The sequence below is a fragment of the Amphibalanus amphitrite genome, unplaced genomic scaffold (genome assembly GCF_019059575.1).
Source record: "Amphibalanus amphitrite isolate SeventyFive unplaced genomic scaffold, NRLGWU_Aamphi_draft 000161F_arrow, whole genome shotgun sequence".
Lineage (NCBI taxonomy): Eukaryota > Metazoa > Arthropoda > Thecostraca > Balanomorpha > Balanidae > Amphibalanus > Amphibalanus amphitrite.
In genome coordinates this window covers 149,606-172,808 of record NW_024881656.1, presented here as the reverse complement: position 1 = coordinate 172,808, position 23,203 = coordinate 149,606, and the positions used below count along the sequence as shown (strand labels likewise).

Sequence of the window (23,203 nt, the reverse complement as noted above, 5' to 3'; positions counted from 1 at the left end):
GCCTTAGCGCTCACTCCCGTGCTTACCTCCCAGCGATGCATGTCATCCATTTGGCCTTTTGAGGCCTGCCCTCGGCGCCGCCTGCCCGGTGCCGGGCGACGGCTCCTGTCCTTACGTCCTCAAACACGCCAAAAACCGCCAAAACGGAGTGACCTGTAGGTGTTTGCCGTATGATGGGCTGATGATCTACGGGACGGCCCTCTCACGCTCTGTCTATTCCGCCCTTCCTTACGTGCTCCAGGAGGGGCGGCGTAAAGTGGCCTGCTCAGTCAGGCCCGGCCGCGGCCGCGAGACGACCGGCAGTTGGCAAGGTTGGTGGGTAAACGTAACCTATCACACAATGGGGGGTTGGGCTTCGACTCACCTCTCTCACTTGGTTTGGTTGTTTTTTTTCCAGCGCCTGGTGGGGGGGGGGAGGGGGCGGGAAAAATCACACAGGGGAGGTAAGAGCGTCGCCGCTTTATTTGCCGAAGTGGACGCGCCGCGGCCGGACCGGCGCACTATGGTTGGAAACGGCCTCACGGATGGCCGTGGGCAATTTCGGAATATATGTATATTTGGGGTGTCATTCTGTTGGAAATTGATGAAATGTTTTGAATTGGGCAGAAAAAATTATTTAGTTGCGCATTTAGTCTTCATTATTGTACGTGGAATCGGGAGTTTCTGATAGTGGCTTTTTTGGTGCGCCGTCAAAGGTTTAAACAACCGCGCTGGTGATAGCATGTGGAGTACCTCCATGACGTTGTAAAACTGGATTATTATATATCAAAATAATCCTTGTTATGTTGGCTATCGAGTGGAGTGACTCTTTTTCCCATGCGTGTTCAAAATCAGGAACGGCATTGCATTCTGTTTGCAGTGTCACCACAGCAATATTTGCAAAATTACGTTTATGTTTCATTGGACATACAAAAAGTTCTCCATCGACCTCCATTGAGCTTTTTGGCAGAATAAGTCTCTGTTAAATTCTGCGTAAGGGGAACGTAAAAGCAGACTGCGCACTTGTGCGCAAAATCGTCCGTGAAGCTTCATCTCCCGAGGCGTACCTACCCGTCGCTTCGTTAGCACCAGGTCGGCTCGTCAGTCTTGCAATCGCTTATCCTTATAAATGATGGTAAGAAGCAGGGTTGCGGAGTCGTGGTGGCGCCAAATCCGACTCCGACTACGACTCCGACTCCTGATTCGTTGCCATGACTCCGGCCGACTCTGTCTCCGACTCCGGACCCCTGCCAGTGTTTCGGAGTCGTGATGGAGCTGTTCCGATTCGGACCGACTCCGACTTCCACTGCGGGCTCCTGACCGACCCCGACTCCGACTCCGACTCCTGGCTCGTTGCCACGACTCTGGGCGACTCTGACTCCGACTCCGACTCTGACTCCGACTCTGACTTCGACTCCGCACCCCTCGTAAGAAGTAACTGCTCGCCGCTGCACCTGGAGTATGGATATCGTGCAAACGTGTATGGATATCCTGGAGTATGGATATGGATATCCACCGACAGAGCAGACATACAGACATGCTGTAAACGCCATTACACTGCTAATACCATGGCAAATCAAAGGGCTATCTATGGTTTTTGATCATCGTTCTACATTTCCCAAAATCTTGAACTGAATGTTGGCAATTTCTCGTGACTACTTCACGACCATGATGCATGCATTTCTGAAATTGATCTTTTTTCAACCAGCCACGTACTCGTATGATAAAATGAATGTCACCATCGTGATCTACGCCCAAAAGTACCCATAAAACATGTGTCATGCATGGGCTGCGAATAGGTACCAGTTTTAATTTTCGGGGTTATGTGCTTACCTGATTGACCTGACTTTGACCATGGCCAGTGGCCTATGTTTGACTGACCCCTACATTGATCTGACACTCTTTTAGCACTTATATGAAGGGTTGTGACAGTTGTGACAGTTGTGACAGATTGTTTAGGACCAACTGATGACTGAATTTATTTAGGACCAACTGATGACGATATAATCGAAACGCGAAACGCGAGGCACCGATTGCGAGGTTCTAAAGTCCATGCTACTGAAAGCCCGATTTCAAGTGTTTGACCTGACTTGACCCGACCTGTGACCTCGAAATTCAACTTTAAAGTATTCATGTGAATCGTCTCGTCGCGTTCTTCTTTCGTTTGCCGCGCCTCGTGCGTTTCGATGCGCCTATTTGTTCGCGAGTTATCGGCTGGGGGCGTTGAACGCCCCCCCCCCCGGCAAACGGCGGATGGGGAAATACCCCAGCAACTGCCGGGTTAATCTGACGCATGTTTTGTCATTTGATCGTCATTTATTTCTTACTTTTTTGCCCAATCTAAAAAAAAATTATAAATAATCTTTCTCCAAATTTTTGACCCTTTATGACCAATAGTAAGACACTGTGCGTCACTACGTTGATATTTCTCGCCCTAAAGCATAACAACAATATCCATTCAGTAATAGCAGTATTCAAAACATGTTCAAAATGCCTCGCGATATCGATAACATAACGAAAGACATAGGCGACTTATAACATACTTGCAATGATGACGTCACACACGCGTGACGTGACGTGACCTCGTCATTTCTGTGTTACTGTATGATGCACGAAAGACACTGGTATACCTATGCAAAGTTTCATCGCAGTCGGTCTACGCATTAACAAGTTATGGGCAAAACATTTTTTCGCGTTGACCCCCGGCCATCCGTGAGGCCGTTTCCAACCATAGTGCGGCGGTTGGGTGAGGGCGGGCGCCCTGTGGCACAACCAACGGTCCACGGTGGGGAAGATGGCGTCTCGGGCGGCCGGCCCACTTGCCGTCTCCTCCGGCGGGCTGCGACTGGCTGGGGAGCGCGTGTTTCCAGTTGCCTCGATAATGTAGGAGTGAGGGGGGGGGGAGCAGCCGGTGCCCGAGTAAAACCAGCGCTCGTTGTGCGTCAGAGCAATAGGTCGGCGGTGGTTTAACATCATGTCCGATTAAGCCTGCACTGGCTCGTCATACTAAGCTATATAACGTGGGGTGGGTAATGAGGGAGGTTTCTTAAAACCAACGTTACAGACATTCGCCGCCAGCCGTACATGTATTGTACAAACAAACATAAATGCAATCGTCTGCGCCGCAGTGGCACTTGCACGAACCGAGCTCCTTTCCAGTTACTGGTCTATGGCGAGATCATGTTCCATGCGTCAACTTCCAAATCCATGAGCACCAACGCAGACTGACCCCGCCCGCGACCTCGGTCACGGGCCGGGGTCAGCCCCTGGCGGCGAATGTCGTAACTACGGTTTCTTAAAACCAACGTTACAGACATTCGCCGCCAGCCGTACATGTATTGTACAAACAAACATAAATGCAATTCCGTGGAGAGAAAAAATCACAACGTCGCGTCGTAGCACCCATCACACATATGCACCGCCATGTCACTCGAACAGACGCTGTGTAAACGACGGATCTACGCTATTGTGAACATAATGATCCAGGAAAACCGACCTGGTCTTCCATCTACCGAGACGCTGCACATCGTCTGCGTCAAACCCGAGCTGCACCGCACGGGTCGCGCCAGTTGGCCGAAAATCTTTCGGCGTGTGACCTTTGGCGAGACCAAAATCCTCCGCAAAATAAATACCCTGCTGTAAAACGGCAGCCACCGAGCTTGCAGAAACTGCAGCATAAGGGCGAACTAAACTAATGAAAACAGGCTTCGAAACTGGACATCGACACGACTCTGTTCTAGCTAAATAAACACGCAGGGCATCGATAGGGTCCGCTGACTTATTGGGGCTAGGCGGGATTGCGACTTGAAACCCCGTGCGCTGAGCGTCGTTCTTTATCCCCAGAAAGGTAACCTGCAGGGTACCATCTGAACGGAACTGAAGCTGATCAGTGGACAGCACAAACGGCGACGTTACCCCCGAGCCTGCATCGAACCTCATCGACAGGGGGGCAATATCTGAGGGCCGCAACATCAGCGCGATAGCTAGCAGACATATCGCCTTCAACCGCAGCAACTTCAACGGTAGCGACTCGTTCACAGCCCACGACTCAAACAGACGAACAAAGGCTGATACATCCATCACGGACGACCGAGTCATGGGTGCCCGTGTGCCGCTTTTCACAATGGCCTGAGACAGACGCACGAGAAGGGGATCGTGGAGTGGGTTGACTACTCCCATCACCTCGTACAGTGCAGCCAAGGCTGCTGACATGCAGCGTAACGTAGAGTGGGGTCTGTCAGACACACTGCACTCGCCTACCAGGAAATCAGCCACTACCGCGCCATCTACCGGTGGAAAAATCAATTCACGTATTCTACAAAATTCCTTAAACTTACAGATGTACCTGTCATAATTCGCGTGAGTGGAATGAGCCAAACACAGAGGGAACTGCTCACGTGCAGCAGGAGACCAGCCGAGCGCCTCTAACCGGGCTCTCCAGAGATCCGCCAGGCGAACAGAGTCCACCGTCTGTTGCGGTGCGGCTCTATCTGCTGGTGCGGTAGCAGTGGAATACAGGCCTGCGTCACAGGCGGCAGCCGCAGCGGCGGGCAGACGCTGAGCCGCCGCAGCCGCTCCATCCATGGCTGGCCTGGCCACATCGGGGCAATCAGCGTGGCCTCGGCACGCTGCGCCTGCACCGCGTCCAGCACACGTGCGACCAGCCGGAAGGGCGGGTTTATGAAGTTGTTGTGCTGTTGCCAATCGTTCTGACCCAGAGCGTCCACACCAGCGGTACCGGGGTCCCTGAAGCGGCTGTTGTAGACCGGTAGCAACGCCGTAGACAGGGAGGCGAACCGGTCGATCGTGTGCGGGCCGAACATGCGCTCCAACTGCTGGAACACAGCCGGATGGAGTGTCCACTCGTGACGCAGCGGAATACGTGACAGCTCATCGGGGTCTACATTTAAATATCCTGCAATGTGGTGCGCAACCAGCATGACATGATGCTCAAAAGCAAACTCCCAAATATTCTGAGCGATGGCGTCCAGGCGACGATCAGCTGACCCAAGCTTGTTAATGAGCGCGACTACCGTGATATTATCGGACAATATCTCGACGGTTTTGCCACGAAGCGTAGAACAAAATGACAGTAAGGCAAAATAAACAGCTAGTAACTCGCGAAAATTGGACGTTTCTGCGCTCACCTCTGGCCGCCAGAAACCCGAGGCGGTTTGAGCGACCGGGGTGGAAAGTGTCGCTCCCCAGCCAGTCTCGGACGCGTCGGTGGAGAGCTGCAAGTCGCAGCTGGCCGGCGGCACCAGCAGCCGGCCGTTCCACCCGTCCAGCGATGTAAGCCACCACGCCAGATCCTCTCTGGCCTCGGGCGACCACGGCATTGCCTCGTCCCAAGACATCCTAGAATTCAACAGACGGTAAATGTTCCGCAACTTCAGCTTGGCCGGGAACACCGCTGCCATCATACTGATACACCTACCCGCGATGCGAGCCAGCAGACGCGCCGACACAGTGGGCCGCTTTAACATCCTACCTATATCCTGCTTCAGCTTCGACACTTTGCATTTTGGCACAGTAATGAACGGCAATTCACCCTCGGACGCACAGTGCACATCGAAACCCAAATAAGACACAACATTTGACGGCTCCCAACACGACTTCTCCCAGTTGACACACAATCCTAATGAAGCTAAAGTATCTAAAAATATTTTCACGTCACTGGCCATTCTATTCTTCGTTGACGTCAATAAAAAATCATCTACGTAGGCCATGACCGACAGGCGTTCGGTCCCTCTCATATACTCTATGACCACACGAATACATTTGTGGAAATAGTACGGGCTAGCCACCAAACCAAATGGTAGAAAACACCACACATACCAGCATCCACCATACTGGAAACCCAGATACGTTCTGAACTCTTCACGGACAGGGAAATGATAAAATCCGTCCTTTAAATCTACAGTGACCGCCAGTTCACCACCTCTCATAACCTCTGGCAGGACAGAAACACCTTCTGACGAAAAATGTGGCACATCACAGTGAGAATTCACATATCTCAAGTCACAAATGAGGCGAAATTTGGAATTTTTCTTTGGAACAACCTTCAAAGGGGAGACACAATGCGGCACGTCAGCTACTTTTTCTATAACACCTCTCTTTTCTAGCGCCATCAGCTCAGTTTCCAAAAACTTTTTCTCTGGTTCATTAAAACAGGGATTTTCAAAGACACGGGGCTCTGGAATGTCACGCACAGGCACCGGCACACCATTCATAATCCAGTCCAGAACTGCATCAGGCGCCCCAATGCGCACCCACTCGTCCTTATGCAGCGGCATAATTCCCCTCACAACTCACGTGATGGTTTACTCAGCTGAGAATGTCCCTGTGACGTCATCCGGCTGCTGCGCTCGGGCGGCCAGGTCACGAGGCCCGGGTGCGTACCCGAACCGCCCGCGGCGGAACCTCCAGTCAGCTGATCCGGAGCCCGAGCCCGCCGCGCCGCCGCCGGGTCGCTGACCCGCCGCGTCCAGGCGGTAGCCTCTGCCCGGACCGCCAGAAGCGAACGGGAAGAATGAGCCCCGCCCGCGGAACCTTCCAGAGCCACTGACCTGCCGGTTGTGTCGCGCTCCGGCGATGGACACGGCTCGCTGCAGATTTTCCAGCGCCCCCGGCGTGAAAGCTGCCGGGTTCTGCTGCAGCGTCTGGAACAGCCTGGTCGTCCCGTCATCAAACTGGTTCGCCACCAGCAGGTTGGTATACTCTTCTTGCAGGTACCGGAGTTGTGCGATAGCTGTAGTCGATAGTTCAGAGAGGACGGGCTCTCTGCTTGTACACTGAGAGAGCAGTTTCAATACGGTCTCCTGATACCGCGCACACTTCTGAATGACCTGGAACTTCGGCCAGTCAGCCTTGCTGACGCCTGCTCTTGAATCACCGACCACCAAGTCCGGTGGTAGTCTGACCTTTGCCAGACTTTCGCGAATGCTCTTAAAGTCTGTCTGCAGATCACTGCTCGCGCCCACTTCAGACTCACCGAGCGGCTGCGGCTGAGTGTCTGCGCATTCTTGAGTGTCGACCAGCCGACGACCGGCGGTGTCGGTCTTCAAATGCTCACTGATTGCAGCCACTGAGCTTTCCAACTTGTCAAACCTCTCAAGAAGGTTGTTGAACCGTTCCTCCATGAGGAAACAAGCCGCCTCGAAATACCGGCGGCTCGCGCAACACGGAGCGTCGCGGCTCGTGCGGAGCACCAACGCAGACTGACCCCGCCCGCGACCTCGGTCACGGGCCGGGGTCAGCCCCTGGCGGCGAATGTCGTAACTACGGGGAGGGGAGCTGGGCTGACGCTGACCCACGGAGCCGTACAGCGCCGGTGGGTGTCATCTTACGAGGGACACACACGGAGTGGGTCTCTAGGCGGCGAATTCGGCGACATGGGTCAGAAGGAGACAGAGTCCGGTCGCTCGCCCGTCGATGCGTCCCCGTGTTCGCCCGGCGCTCCGTGCGCCCGCGGTACGCCGTCTGCGGGGGGGAGGGGGTGCCGTTGTCCCGGCGTTCTTGACGGCGGTGTCTGCTGCGTCGCCTGGTGTCCTCGCTATTAGCACTGGAGGAGCTCTGCCGCTGTCGTTTCCTTGTTCCGATGCCACGGCTATGGGTAACTCATCGGACGCCCCTGCGCCGTCTCTGCACGCCTCTCTCGCTGTCTGAACTGTCCGCCGACCCGCTGTCGGTCCCCGACAAGCTGCTCTGCCGCCGGCGGTGTTGTGCGCGGACTGTATGTCTAGGTCCGATGACGCACTGGAACCAGTGGTCTGTTGGTTCGTCTGCGGCCCTTATCTCGTGTTTTGACGGGCCGGGACCGGCCAGTGCCGCCTGCGTGGCGACGGGCGGCCCGTCTCCCCACGTGTTGATTGCCGAACTCATGGCCCAGTGCGGGTGTGTTGGCCGTGGGCCCTATCTCTCCCCTGGCCGCCCGCCGGCCGCCGCGGGGCCGGGCGGTGGAGACGGGATCGGTGTCCGATTACACGGGGCCCAGTGGCCAGTTCCCGCGCTGTGCCCGCTGTGCTTGAAATGTTGTAAACCCATGGACAATTTGCGGTTTTTAGGGTATTAACGTGGACGGCTGGGATTGCATGGACGTCTCGCTGTCCATGAATTCCTAATAGCAGTTTCGGGCATTATCATGGACGATGAAGCGATATACCAATCATCCGAAATGCATGGACGCGCCCGTTCGTCCTTGAGAATACTCCTATGTAAAATGCTATCCTAGATTAGTGTGTTTTTTCACCACCACGTGGCGATAGCATCGCCCTTTTAGAGCGACATTTTGATTGGTTGGCATTTTTGTAAGACCGGTTCTGATTGGTCGTCCATGAAAAGAAGTCAGTTCTCACTAATCGTCAGCTGTTGCAAGGCTTGAAGCCGTTGGTAAGCAACATCGGCGGCGCCGAGAAAGTTCTCGCGGCAATTTCCATGTGCGTTTTTCTGTGTTGGAAGAGTCGTGTCGCGTTTGGTTGGCGTTTGGATTGTGCTCTAGGCGAGTGGATAACGATGGGTGGAAATAGAAAGGTAAGCATTCGGCTGTATGGCATACTACTATGTATTTTTGTATTTTGTATTGTTGCCCCACTTTTCTAAGCCCAAGAGCATGGCCACAGCATTAGATTTAGGCATGCCATGTTTGTCAAGCTTGATTTTCCTGTGCTTGAATGAGATGACCTTTTCCTAATAATAAATAGACTACCACTGTCAATATATTGACATGCTGTTCTATATTTGTACACAAATAGGGGCTGTTGAGCTGAGCCTGCTCAAGACAGTCACAGTCACAGTTATGAATCCTTAAAATCTAGTTTTGTTGCAAGAACAGCATTATCTTGCTTATGCTCCAAAGTCAGTTTGGAATACTTGGGGAAAATCAATCAATTTACCAACCTCTTACGCAGAGTCACAAAGTTTAACACTGCAGACGGCACAGGTCTGCAGCGTTGCCAGCTACTGAGTGTTCCTTTACTTTTATATATACCTAGATGTTATATTGCCTATCAGTGGTGCTGATCTATCTGATTACAAAAGAAAATGTTATTGGCCATTTTATTGTCAAGAAATAATAAACTGTAGCCATATGTAGTACCTACACATAATTCCGACATAATTCCTACATAATTCCGAATGCCATTTCCGAAGTCCTGGTTGGTAGGGTTCTAGACCATCTTGGCTCAATTTTTTTAAAGGTAATATCCAGAGTAGATTAGAGCAATGAAAATGTGACTTTTTCCCAGAGGTATATATAGTTAAATTTCATCACTGTCCAATTGTGTTGTTGTGCATGGTCATTGGCTGGCCTGTGGTCTTTATGATAAAGGGGAAAAATCATACATTGTTTTATAACTTATAAAATCCTAAAATTTTGCCTGTGGTGTCAATTGATAGTTTTAAGGCTTTTGGGGTCCCCGGCACCGAATTTTGATAGGTACCTATGCTGTGGATTTTTGCTGGATATTGTATGGAAATGTTAATTTGGAGATTGCATAAGCATGTATCAATGTGATCATTTATGGGTGTATCCATTTTTAAATCTGAATTAATAGAGTATTTTGGGTATGTGGCAGCTGTGCTGTTTGACAACCTTGCTTTGACTTCTGTCAATTTTCTATATTCATAGACATGGTTGATCACCATGGTTGATTATATTTACCTTTTTATAAAATTATTTGCATTTAACTTGGCAGATTTCTTTTATTCTGCCTCATAGGTATGTATTATGTATATTATCCAACATTGCAGCTACTGTTTTACCTCATAACAATTACAGACATTGCATAACTATTAGTGCTTCCACCCATGAAGACTCAGCTGAGACAGACTCAGATGAATAGATAGGCTTTGTCACCAACCATTAGTCACACTTCATTTCCCTGCTTCCCCCAGTTGCAGGGGCACAGTTGGTGGATGAGTTTGCTGACCTGCTGCTGTTACTGAAAAGGCACAATAGCCTTGTATGAAATGCAAACTTGTAACTTAGGTGAATGTCCATGGCCATGCTCTGGTCAAAGTGTTTCCTCTCTTTTGTGAATTTACTCATCTTAACCCAGCATCTGTGTCATAAAAAGCAGAAACACTTAATGCTGTAAAATCTGCAGGTTGACATTGCAATGAGAACCACAAATATTAATCTATACCTACCACATCTACCTACCTAATTTTGAGCTAAAATTCCGCAAATTTGAAAATTAAAATGAAGTGGAACCTGTGGAATGAAATTTGGGATTTTTAAAGTCTTCCTTGAGTTTGAAAATTGAAATCAACTTGGCTGTGGCAACTGTCAAGTAGCTTCTAAACTGCGCCAGTTAGTTTTACAGAAGAGCGGCTTTCAAGGGCCACTTCCTTGGACATTTCAAAGCAATTCATCCAGTTGAAACATCAAATGACTATAATTTTTCCGTTCCTGTTGCCAGACTGGAAAACAATACACGTGATGCCGAATATGTCCGGCGTGGTGGCGGGGATTGCGCCGAAAATTTCAGCTCCGGCGTAACTTCGCATGCGTCGAATTCAGCGCATGGCGGCCGCTAAGTTTTCGGAGCAGGGCGGCCGCAGAATTTTTTCGGCGAATGGCGGTCACCGAATTTTTCGCCACGCTTGTCAGTCTAGCAGCAGATTCACCTGCGGGCGGCTCTGGAGAGGGTTTGGGATGGGACGTCCCCCGCCTCGGTCGTCGTGTGCTTCGACTTGCGAGCCGCCCTAAGTCTATTCAGGGGAGGAGCTTCCGCCCAGGTGAGGCCTCCACCCTCGGCGCGGAGATAGGCATGGAAGACCTTGTTAAACATGGCCGAGCGTCGTGAAGTAATCCTGCAGTGGGTTCCAGGCTCCTGCCCACTGCAGGATCGAGGGGAATGAGAGCACGAACGGCGTGGCGAAACAAGCGGTCGCCCCGCCCTCGGACGCCCGCTCGCTACCCGGGCGGTTCATTGTGCGGCCTTGTTGTTAATGTTGTTGTTAATGTTCCCTCCAGCCGCGTTACCGCGGTGTAGCCGTGCGGCTCTGGAGGTCCCTCACGGCGGCCGCCAGGGCCGCCACCTCTCCGTCGCCGCGGACGTCTTCCGGGCTCGGGAAAATCGTCCCGTACCAGCCCATGAGGGCCGGGCACCGGAAGAAGAGGTGCCGGGGCGTGTCGGCCTCCTCCCGGCACACGGTGCACCGGCCCGCCGCACAGTCAGGGCACTGGCGGCAATCTTCGGAAGAGTTCCGTCCAATCCGGTGAAGGTATTGGCGGGATCCTGACCAGTGGCCCGCGCGGAGTTGATGGACGTCGACGGCCGACGATCTGTCCCCCGTCGCGACCGGTAGCGGCAGCCGGTTCCCCATCAGGGTCCGGTACCAGCCCTCCGGCCAGACGGCGGTGGTGCGGTCGCGGGCCATTCTGACGGCCGCACGGTGGGCGGTAGCGACGTCCACCGGGACCGCCGCCTGGGGGAGCGCGGCCGCCTCCTTGGCGATCTGGTCCCAGGGCCGCTAGTTCGGTCCAGATGGCGGCTCCTAGCAGGGTCTTCTGGGACGCCGGGAGGTCTCGCGTCAATGGTGCAGCAACTGGTCCGAGTCACTATTCAAGCCACTCTTCGGGAGCACGCAGCAGTCCCCATCCTCTGAGAGGACCGGGGGGACGCCGTTTCGGTGCACCACATGAGGGCAGGCCACTGGGGCCGCTCGCTCCAGTACGTACACCAAATCGGCCGTCTCCCCTCCGCGGCAGGCCAACAGTGCCTGGACAAGCGGTGCCCCGCGGCGCTCTGCGCCGTGTGCCGAGAAGAGTTTTATGTCCTGGAGCACGTGCTGCTCCGCTGCCCGGCCCTCGCTGGCACCCGCCAGTCTCGAACACACCGCTCCACCTATTTTTGTGACCCCGCAACTTCCGGCCCGGCCCTTGCCGTGCCACGTGGAAAGTCATGGGTGTCAATGTTGATCCGCTCAAGTGATGTATTTTTAGGCTTGTTTAGAGCCTGGAGGCTTATTTTTAGAGATCTCCGCAGCCGCTAGGTCGATCAATTCACGGTCATTTATGTCATTATGTCAGGTAGTTGCATCCCTTCTACCAAAACCCTATCGGAATACTCTCGATGCATCTAATTGCTCTCCTCGGTCCTCCGACGGCTAAGCCCTCAGAAACCATCAGAGGCCATCTCGAGGACCTCGCCAGCCGTTTTAAGCCCTTATGCAGAACTGGGCCCTCGGAGAAGACCCTTAGAGGCCGGCACGAGGCCTTCAAAGACCGATATAGGCTTCTAGATGTTCCCTGGGTTCCATGAGGTCAGCAGGGGCCTCTTAAGGCCATCGTTCGTAGGGCCCTGAGGCCAGCGTGGGTTCATCTGTTCGTATGGGGCCTTCAAAGGCCAGCATGAGACCTCAGAGGTCGGAGTGAGGCCTCTGAGGACGACATGGAGCCATCAGGGGCCAGAGCAGGTGTCATAACTCGAGTTGGGACCTCTTAAAGCTTAGGGCATCAGCTCTCAACCAGCAAAGGGCCCCGAAGAGATCGATATTGGCTCCGTTAGGGCGACCTGAGGCTCTTAGACCTATACTGACTGCTGAGGCTTAAAATGGACCAGCTTAGTCCTTAATGACCTAAGAACCAGGGGGCCGACGTGAAGCCTCCAAAGACTGCGTGGGATCCTCAGAGATCGACCACTTGGAGCTCTTAGAGACCGGCGTAAGGGCACTGACAAGCGTGGCTCCTCAGTGACCAGCATGGCCCCTAGCAGTGTGTGCAGAAGCCTGTAGACTGTAGAGCCTAGAGGTCACCAGAAATCTCACCAATGCTCACCATAAGTTTTTGACAGTAACTTTTGATGGAGACATGATGATGACAGTGTGATGAAAGCATCTGAATTTTCAATGCGTTCGGCTCAGCAAAGCAGATTTATTTTTATTTTATTTGCAGCAAAGCATGGATTTTTCGGTCCTCTGGCCACTGTTGTCTAGTCTTTTCTTTCACTGCTATCATACGCCTCGCCTCGTATTCAACGTAATACTGCCAACAGACCTCTCTTTTGTTGCTTCTGATATGGTTTCCTACATTGAGTGAAGGAAATTTGCGCTCATTAACTTTAACGCTGTAGATACAAAAAGGAAATCTTCATCGAATTTCGAAGGGAAGGCCGAACCTGAAGAATCGTCAAGTTTTGGTGTTCACTGTTCAGGGTGCCGAGTGGTATAAACAGGCGCAAAAGTTCATCAAAAAATGGGGGGGGAGTTAACATTGCTGCCCCCCACCTCCGAAAGTGGGGGGGGGGCATGGCCCTCCGGTCGCCCCCTTTCCCCCTGTCCCCACGCCTATGTAAAACTCAGCTCCGGTATGTGAGAACAGAAAGGTAAATGATCCAAAAAAGTGAAATATCAATGGAACTGCATGTTGTTTTCCATCAAAATTTTCAATTTATAGCACATTGAGTTGAAGAGACCGCTGACCGGTTCAGTCAGAGACTTGCTCATGTGCAGGGACGTATCCAAGGGGGGGGCGACGGGGGCGGTCGCCCCCCCTGGGCCCTGCCGGGCCCCAAAAGCGGGCCCGGCAGGGCCCGCTAGGCAGCAAGAAAGCGGGCCCGAAGGGCCCGCTTTGGGGCCTAGTCAGGAACAATTTGGGGTCGGCTGGGCCAAAAAGCGGAAGGGCATGTTCAGAAGGATTTGTTCGAATTTTTTGGTTCGCGGATGGGCCCCTGGGGCCCTGCCGGGCCACAAACAGGTCCGTAACTGGGCCCTTCGGCCCACTTTTGGGCAGAGCGAGGGCAATTTGGAGCCCGGCAGGGCCCCAAAAGCGGAAAGACCCGTTCAGAAGGATATGCTCGAGCCTTCGAGCTTGAGGAAGGGCCCCTATGGCCCTGCCGGACTCCAAACGGGTCCCTTATCGGGCCCAAAGGTATCGCTTTTGAGCTAATTGGCCCCGGAGAAGTTATGGTTAGCGGATCCGAAAAAATCCTCTTCCGTGCCCAGTCACAGGGCCTGTCTGTGCCCTAGATGTGGAAGGGCCCGCTGAGAAGATCTTGCCCAGGCTTTCGGGTCCAAAAAGGGCCCATAGGGTCTTGCCGGTGCTCATATGGGTCCCTAGCCGGGCCCCACAAGCGGACCGGGCCAAGCCAATGACAACCGGGGGCCCGGGAGGTCTACAAAAGCGGAAGGGCCCGCTCAGAAAGCCTTGAAGCAGGCTTTTGAGCTTAAGTATGGTCCCTCGGCCTTGACAACGTATCAAGAAAGCGAGCCCAGATATACACTTCCGTGCCCAGTCTCAGAAACAGCTTGTCCTGGCCGGGCCCCAGAAACGGAAGGGCCCGCTGAGAAGGCCCTGCCCAGGCCATGGGGCCCGAGGAACAGGCAACAGCCGATGATGGGACCCTTTCGACTGACCTCATGGGGCTGCTCCTGTTTACAGTTCTCCGAACAAAATGAGCTCCATAGTTGCGCCACGGATGGCGTTTGGGACAGGCGGTGGGGGAGGCGTTTGAACACCCTCTCTCTCTCTAACTCGGCTCCTGGGCCACGTAGCGACACGTAAGCGTACGTGGCATTCGGAAGAGCGTAAAAAATCATGCCGAAAGTAACTCGGTCATTTTCTAGGTCAGGTCAAAGGTCAGGTCACCATAAGTCAGCAAAGGTCACATTTTGCCTATTTCAACATTGTTTGACAACTCCGGCGCATAACCCGGGTACAAACAGAGCTGCAGCGCCACAAAAAACGCATTCAATAGTTCTTTTAACGTTCTTTCCGTAAACTGTTCTCAGAATTGACCTGCGATTAACCCGCGCACCGACGGGGGTCCGCGCCAACTTAGAACCGACGGGGGGGGGAGGGGCGGATGACCACCCGCCCCCTGAGATCTCAAGAACGAAGCAAGATAGCGACAAGCGGTAAACGGCATGGGGTACGCACGGACAAGGTCTACAATTTTTAATTAGGTCATTTCCAGATCAGGTCAAAGATGACGTCACAGGGGTAAAAAAAGTCAAAATGGCGGCGCTAGATATGAAGAGTTTTTCTCGAATAACTTTCGAATGAGCCAAGCTAGGAACAAACTAAGGGCACCATCGTGATCCTCTCGTCAATCCGCATCGAATCATACTCCGTTATCTACTGTAGCTCTGACACGACGTGACAAAGTTGCAAAAAAGTGATTTGAGGTTGGGTCATTCGAAGTAACCTGGTGATCTGACCTTAAAAGTTAGGAGGTTCGAACTTGCACACCATGTGTAAAATTAATGAGAAAATAGTCATGCCAAATTTCGCGGCGCTACGCGCCGCGGTTTTCCCGCATAACCTCAAGGGGGGGGCGGATAACAGCCCCCCCCCGTCGGTGCTCGGGTTAACGGTTTAGCCTCTTGAGAGAAAAAACTTTTAAAATAGTCGTTTTTATGAAACACTTTTTTTCTTTAACAATTTTCGACTCAGGAAAAGGCACGACATTTCTTTTGTCAGCATCGTGTTACTCTCGTCGAGACGCGTCGAATGAACTACATATAATTTGACCTTATCAGGTCATTTAGAAAATTTGAACTAAATTCAAGGTGACCTGACCTGAAAGGTCATGTTGCACATCCGTCAAACCGTATCGTCGATAAGGCCTGAACACATCTAAGGTGTTTTCAACGCTCTAGCGTGTCTCTAACAAATGCTATTGTCAAAAGCTGTGGAGACGTTTCGTGACCTGAGATGACCCCATAGACATAAGGAGGGGTCACGGGTACAAATTTCCGATTTAGGTTGTCATTTTTTATGTAACCAGGTGATTGAGGGTGCCTAGGATGACGTTTGCCTAAAAGAGGCACCTTTCGATTTTCTCCCATTTATAAAACCTAATGGAGAGGGCGCAAAAATTGACTTGACCTTATGTCACCACCGGTATGCAAATTTCGAGATAATCATTTTATACATACTGTTACTCTTATCAATCGCTAAAAGTTTCAAGCCGATCGTTCAGTCGGTGTTGCTATGGAGAGCATTCTAACCTTTTCTGAGGTGAGGTCACTTGACGTGGTCTGGTGACCTGACCTTGAGCGACCTGGGTGTAAAATTTTCATATCTGTAGATAAGATTCATCCCTCTTTTTTATATCCACGCAAAACCGCAAGGAGGAGGTGTTCAAACAGCCCCCCCCCCCGGCCGGGCGCGGGTTAACGAACTTCAACGGAAGTGAACTGCAAAAACGAACTTCAACGGAAGCTAACTGCAAACATGTTATCAAGGTCGAGAAACGCAAGACAATGCATTTTCATTTACAATGCCAAATTCTATTGTAAATTTGCTGTTTTTTCGACATTCTCGAATTTTTACACGCCAGGATAGGCAGTCGCTGTGGGGCCCCTTTTGGCTGACCTCCGGGCCCTTCTCGGCTGTCGCCCCCCCCTGAGCGAAATCCTGGATACGTGCCTGCTCATGTGATAAGCTTTTGTCAAAGAGCCCAGCCGAGCCCAAGAGGCTGAAGCCCAGTTTCAGAGTATTCAGGCTAAGCAGAAACTCAGCTCATGCCCGGTACAAAGATACCTACTCAGACTCAAGGTCAATGGTCATGTTTGAATTTTGATGGCATTTTCATGACAACATAGTGATGCAGGCCACATAAGCCATATTTCCATTTTTGACAGTTAAATGTTGATGGCATTTTCATAACTGTATGGTGATGCCCGCCATATAGGTAAGTAATGCATCATCCCTTGGGATTTTGCTATTCTTTAACATTTTTTTTTCCTCGTTGCAGGATGCGACCTCCAGAAAAAATGAACCTTCAGTGCACAAGGGATTCCAGAGAAAAACTGTTCGCGCGCGCTCATACAGGCGACGCCGTCGCCATCACCAACAGTCTCGCGCTCGGACGCCCATCGGATACAGGTGTGTCGGGTCTGGGGGGGGGGGGGGGCTTGCTACGGACGAGGGAACCCGCACACAAGAACTAAAGAGAGGACGGCAGGAAGGTACAGGCCTGTGTGTGTGTGGGGGGGGGGGGGTAGTTACAGGGAAAACGTTAGTGCACAGCAACCGCCGCTTCTTATGGTGCATCAAAGTAAATGCGTGGGAAACTGGTAAAATGTTATTGATTTACTCAAAATACTGATAATTGACCTGACCTGTGTGTTCTGGTGTTCAGACTAAGAGCTATAGAATGTCAAGGGTGACCTGGAGCTGGCCGAGCTGGCTACGGCCGTGGTCCCGAAGGTGGGCGCCGACGGGGAGGGTGACGCGCAGGTCCACCGCCAGTGACAGAAACGTCTAAACTTTGACCCAGTCCAATCCCCGTGTCAGGTCGGTATTTGACCTAACTACTCCCACGTGCCAGCTCGGTGTTCGATCTAACCTCTTCTGTGTCAGCCTGATGTCTTACCCAGACCCCTCCCCGTGTCAGATCGGTATTTGACCCAGCCCCCACCCCTTGTCAGCTCGGTGTTCGACCCAGCCGTTCCTCCTGTGTCAGCTCAGTGTTTGACCCAGCACCCTGTCTCTTGTCAGATCGGTATTAAACCTAACTACTCCCCGTGTCAGCCTGTATTAACCCAGCTCCACCCCTGTGTGATGCCAGACGGAGGAGAGTGAGGCGCTGGACGAGCCTGTCTCTTGCCGTGCTGAAGACGCTGCGTCGGAAGACCGTCAGTTCCGGTTGGTGAATCTGGCTGCTCTGACTCCGTCCAGCTGGCCGACGGGCGAGTGCCTACACAGCAGCTCGCTGGCGCCGCCGTTGCGCGCGCGCGTCCAGACGGCAGTCGGCCCGCGGGCCAGCCTCGCAGGCTCGCAGCATCTGTAGTGGCCGTGCTGCGCGGAGGAATGCATCCGGGAGCTGCCGGATGAGGCCGTCTGGATCTGTTCGGACGGGCCGGCGGAGGATGGTTTGGCGGCGGCGGCTCCCTGCTCCGCTTACCAGATGGAGACGACTGGGTTATACGGGTTCCGACGGGCCGCTTCTGCTCCAGTGCGCGCGCGGAGCTCACCGCGCCCCCGCCCCGGTCCAAGCCGCTACCAGATGGAGACGACTGGGACATATGGGTCCCGGCGGGCCGCTTCTGCTCCAGTGCGCGCGCGGAGCTCACGGCGCCCCCGCCCCGGTCCGAGCTGCTACCAGGGAGAAGGCTGTTACACTTATCAGCGCTGGTCGGGCCACTGGGGATGATCGGGGCAGCATCTCCACCGGATTGAAAGAAGGCCAACGTCAGAGTGCGCCCAGTGCAGTCAGCAGTGACACCGAATGTCCAACAGGCCGCTGCCTGGTCTGCGGCGAAGCAGCAGACAATTAGGCGCACGTGTTGCTGGAGTGTCCGTGCTTTTACGGCCTCCGGCTCCGTGCGCGGGGAAACATCGTCGGCGCGGCCCACGATGTCGAACGCGACGACATGGTGGCGATCTTGGTCGCCGGCTACGAGGCCCACAAGAGCCTTGTTTTGGCTACGGCGGCAGCTAGTTTGGGGACACCACAACAGCTGACGGCGGCCGCGGCACCTGCGGGCAGGGCGGCCGCTGATCTACATCTCAGCTGATTATACTGAACAGGTGGGTATTAGGTGGGGGGGGGGGTACCGATGGAAGCTATGTACGTCATGGTCGCTCTGATATGGCTGTTGAACTGGCTTGGCTGATAGTGCATCTGCAGGGTCAGCGGGGAATTGGTCTTCCGAGCCTCGTATAGCAGTTGTGCGGCAATTATGTGCCGTACCATGAACCGCCAACGACGTGTTTTTGGTAATTTGTGATACTTTATGGTGTCTCGTACGACTAGCTTGGCCTTTTTCCGTGTCCGTGCTGTCAGTAATTATCTTTCCTAATACAGGGTGATCGAAAAAAAGTGTCACCCCTAACTTAAAATCTACATAACTCGCGACTGGTAGGTCGGATGGCTTCGCGCCAGGCAGCATCGGAAAGAGCAGGCAATTTCTTTTCAATTGAATGTATTCATGATTGTTTTCTATTCCAAATCATGTCCCCATGGGCTCAAAAACCAGTCAATGTGCGGCTTTCACGTGAAACGAAATTCACCGAACGGGATCGGACACCGCTAAACGAGAACAATGAGTATCGTAACTCAACAGGACACACACCTTACACATTACACATGGAGTGTATGTTGTTCACTGCAGACTGCTTCTCAGCTGACCTTAGACTCGTTTCTCAGCTGACATTAGGCAAGGCAGACTTTATCAGATCTTCCTTGCAAACATGCGGCCTCATTATTCACAAATTCGCCGGTAACTAGCGAAACATTGCGACAACCCGCACTACCGGATTATCAATTTTATGCAGCGGTAACCATGGAACAGTTAAGAAAAATGCTCACGTGAGCTGTCACGTGAGCTGTCAGATCAAAAACTCTGTCAAAAGTACAAATTCGCACAACCAAACTTTTGAACACGCCAAATTGCGTCCTTTACATACTTTTTGAATAGCTACATCTTCGTTTGCGGCATAAACCATGCATATTTACATCCATTCAAAAGGAAATTGTATGCTCTTTCTTATGCTGCCTGGCGCAAAGTCGTACGACCAACCAATCGCGAGTTATATGGCTTTTAAATTAGGGGTGACACTTTTTTTCGATCACCCTGTATCAGCTACCTTTTGCATTAGCTCCTGTGGTGACTTACTCTCTGACATTCCCTTTTCGGCCTGTCGAGTAACCGCCTATGCGTTAAAAGCTCGGTGTTCGCCCAGCCCTCTCCCCGTGTTTGTTCGGTGTTTGACCCGGCCCCCTCCATCGTGTCAGGTCGGTATTAGACCTAACTACTCCCACGTGCCAGCTCGGTGTTCGATCTAACCTCTCTTCTGTGTCAGCCTGATGTCTTACCCAGACCCCTCCCCGTGTCAGATCGGTATTTGACCCAGCCCCCACCCCTTGTCAGCTCGCTGTTCGACCCAGCCGTTCCTCCTGTGTCAGCTCAGTGTTTGACCCATTACCCTCTCTCTTGCCAGATCGGTATTAACCCTCGCCCTGGCAGGGCATTTTTCATAACACGGCCTGGCAGGGGGGGGGGTCGATGCGACCCCCCCCCCTCGCGATTGGCTCCTATGGCACCTAGAAACACCAAATTTGGTAGGTAGGTGGGCCCCATGGAGTTCTCGCCCCTGTGCAAATTTGGTTGCTCTAGGTCAATATTTAGGGGGGTTTTGGGGGGTATAAATGTAAAAATTTCGCTAAAAACAGGTCAAAAGTTTTTCGCTTATAACTTTTGATCTAATTAAGATAGAGCAAAAAGAAAAGCACCAGTGAACTCAGCACGTCAAGGCGCGTCGAATGATATACTTTTTAGCTTGCTTAAGTGTACTTAAAGTTTTTCTTAAATTTTAAGTTAACTTAAATTAATAAATTAAGTTAAAGTTGACCAAATTGCATCATATTGCATATCATTCAATTCGGCTGATCACCAGGAACACAATGATACCATTTTTGAAGCTCTAGCGTCATTATGTGCCAAGTTATTGGCAAAAACGTCATTTGACCTCAGTTGACCTCATTTGACCTGACCCATGGATAAGTACACCAAACAAAGAAGCACCAAGTGACCTGCTGTTAAGTACTGTGGTTTCAAAGCACAAAAGTGATAAAACGAAGCGGATATCTCCAGTATTTTCCGAATTTAGTATTTTCCCATAGGCTTAACATTACGACGTAATGACCTCTAACTGACCTCAGGTCAGTGACCTCAAAAAACCCGAACTATATGTTATACAACTCGGTGAACTTAGCACATCCTGAAAGTTTGAAGGAAATCAGTGCAAAACTGTGAGTTGGACAGGTGCAAAAAGAAAATTGAAATTTGACCATGACCTTGTACCGGTTTTTCTGACCTGGTGACCTGACCCAAGGTCACCCGGACCTGAAATTTTCAGGTCATATGTAAAAAGGTTGCCCCATAGGCTGTGCCAAATTTGGCGGCGCTGCGCGCCGCCGTTTTTACGCTATCTTCGAAAAACCTTAGGGGGGGGGGGGTCGCATCGACCCCCCCCCTGCCAGGGCGAGGGTTAAACCTAACTACTCCCCGTGTCAGCCTGTATTAACCCAGCCCCACCCCTGTGTGATGCCAGACGGAGGAGACTGAGGCGCTGGACAACGAGTCTGTCTCTGGCCGTACTGAAGACGCTGCGTCGGAAGACCGTCAGTTCTGGTTGGGAATCTGGCTGCTCTGACTCCGTCCAGCTGGCCGACGAGTGCGTGCCAAGACAGCCGCCGCCGCCGCCGCCGCCGCCGCGCGCGCGCCAAGACGGCCGTCTACCGGCGCCGATGCCGCCACGCGCACGCTAGACGCCCTTCCACTGGTGCCACCGCCCCACGCGCGCGCACAGTCGGCAGCCGCCGCGTGTGCGTGCCCGCCCAGAATATGCGCTCTGCCGCCGTTGACTGCGGCTCGAGATTCATGTTCAATGTTTAGGCATACACTCATGTTAATTGTCTACGTTCATGAAGGTGCGTGGTGACAAAGATGCCTCGTCTGTGGCAGCGGATTTGCTTGTTCCGCCTCAACATGTGCAAAGTTGTTATGTAAACTGTTGCGCTCGGCATTCGCCGTCCGCTCGCGCTGGTGGCGCGCGAACGAATGACCTGGCCCTGTTCATGCGGACCTGACGAGCGGCGGTATGACGCAATCACATAGGCGGATTACTTTTCACCGCGAAGAAAATCATTATCAGCTGGCTTAAAATTATGCAATTGTTTGCCCTCAGTTCGCCAGGTAATATCATTCTTTGATCATTCATGCTGACTTGCGTGGCTGATATTTGATAATATATGGTGTGAAGCGTTCCATTTTTTTTTCTTATTTCAAAACTCATCTGTGTATCTCGCAACAATAATCAACCGAGTCTTTTCTGTTCTGCAGAATTTGGGAGCTGAGCGAGACTTAAGCAATACATTTGAATAATTCGAACAGTCGATAGCAAGTGTATTCATGCCCATGTGATATGACCTCATTTAACTCTTTAGCAGCTACTTTCTTGCTCTTTGACGGGGTGATCGGTGCCGACAATTCACGCTTCACTCGAGTCCATCATTCCGAACAATCACCAGATCTCCACACATTTTTTATATAAAATTTGCACACACATTTTAGTGTTTATATGTTTGTGTATAGTGTGTAGGGAGGGGAGGGGCTCTAAATAGCCCTCTTCCCTGTCAGGCGCGGTTTAAGTAACGCTCGCCGGCCGAATGGGGGGGGGGGGAGCGCCGCGCCTTTTATATTTGTTATTTTTTACGATAGCTCGGGACACGCTGAAGATAGAGAGCTGGACCTTAGCATACCTGACATTTGATTCAACCCGAATCTTGTGACATCATCCGCATTTTCAGGTCAGGTCAAGTTAATGACTTACGACATAAGTGAGCATCTGCACGGTCCTAAAATGTCGCAACTTCGCAACGCTCTCAGTGCCAGAGGAGCTTTCAAAGGGAGATGAAACTTACAGTGCCTAATGGCTAATATCATCTAGAGGCCTCACACCTTGTACATCTCGGATTTTTCCTAAAGGTCACATGAGTTCAGGTTATTTATTAGGGCCGAAAAGGTGAGGGGGTCGTACCAACGGTATGTAGAAAAACAACAGGTCTGGCGAGGGTTAAATTACGCGCATGACATACAATCTAATGGCGATAAAACACGATTAGAGGTTGCTTTCGAATCGAGTAAGCGAATAAAACCGTGCTTACATGGACTGTGTTAAGCTCCGCCCACAAGTCCATGGATATATGAAAATAACTCATAGAGAAATTAGGCTCCGCCCACTGTCCATGCAAACACCCTTATCACATCTTTTTTTGGTCCATGTATGTCGGTCGAATTCTCTACCCTTAAACACGTCAATTTCGGCACAGAATCGGGCTAGTAACAAGCGGGCAACTTCGCTTGTTGTCATGTCAAGAGGGCATCGTCGAAAATTCAACGGCAACGGCGTGACACCGAAAAACGTGGACGTCCCTGTAAACACGGACTTTACTTCCGTCCATGCATATACGAATTTCGAGAATGGGTGGTCTCGCAGCTGGCCGTCGTGGCGCTGCACAGCTGGGCGCTCCGGGCGCCGCCGCTCCCGTCCTGTGGCGCCCCGCCGGGCCTTCATGTTGGCTTCCCAGGCCCGTGGCCGGGAGTGAGCCTGTCACCGGGGGCGCAGGAGGCCCAGCTCCGAACATCGCCAGTGGCAGGGCCGGGCGTTGGCTGGCCGGACTGAGCTGTTCCATTCCTACTCGTATGTGACGGCGAGACGTTAGACCATGAAGTGGGTTGGCCGGTCCGAAGCAGACGTGCGGTG

At 52.2% G+C, this 23,203-nt stretch overlaps 1 protein-coding gene and 1 long non-coding RNA gene across 4 annotated transcripts; one reads left to right on the top strand and one right to left on the bottom strand.

Annotated features, from left to right (window-relative positions):
- Window positions 1–3,051: 3,051 nt before the first annotated feature.
- Window positions 3,052–8,496, bottom strand: LOC122383335. 3 transcript variants are annotated; one of them, XM_043369648.1, is made up of 3 exons: window positions 6,295–8,496; window positions 5,127–5,337; window positions 3,052–4,811 (listed from the first exon to the last, which is right to left on the bottom strand). In XM_043369648.1, the coding sequence occupies exons 2-3, from the start codon at window positions 5,334–5,336 to the stop codon at window positions 4,404–4,406; spliced, it is 618 nt and encodes a 205-aa protein (XP_043225583.1). In that variant the 5' UTR covers window position 5,337; window positions 6,295–8,496; the 3' UTR covers window positions 3,052–4,403. The 3 variants fall into 3 exon arrangements, with proteins under 3 accessions (XP_043225583.1, XP_043225581.1, XP_043225582.1); XM_043369646.1 differs by having other exon boundaries at window positions 3,052–4,814; window positions 5,127–8,010; XM_043369647.1 differs by having other exon boundaries at window positions 5,127–7,900.
- Window positions 8,376–21,707, top strand: LOC122383336. The gene is made up of 4 exons (XR_006256820.1): window positions 8,376–8,511; window positions 16,686–16,816; window positions 17,502–18,463; window positions 20,990–21,707. It is a non-coding gene; the product is annotated as an uncharacterized LOC122383336 (long non-coding RNA).
- Window positions 21,708–23,203: the final 1,496 nt, after the last annotated feature.

Bases quoted from the DNA above. Each gene is read 5' to 3' on its own strand.
- LOC122383335 (XM_043369646.1), bottom strand. From the start codon at position 6,275: ATGCCGCTGCATAAGGACGAGTGGGTGCGCATTGGGGCGCCTGATGCA. The intron at 4,815-5,126 runs GTGAGCGCAGAA...GCTGTGTTCCAG, and splicing joins CGGGTTTCTGGCGGCCAGAG to CAGTTGGAGCGCATGTTCGG.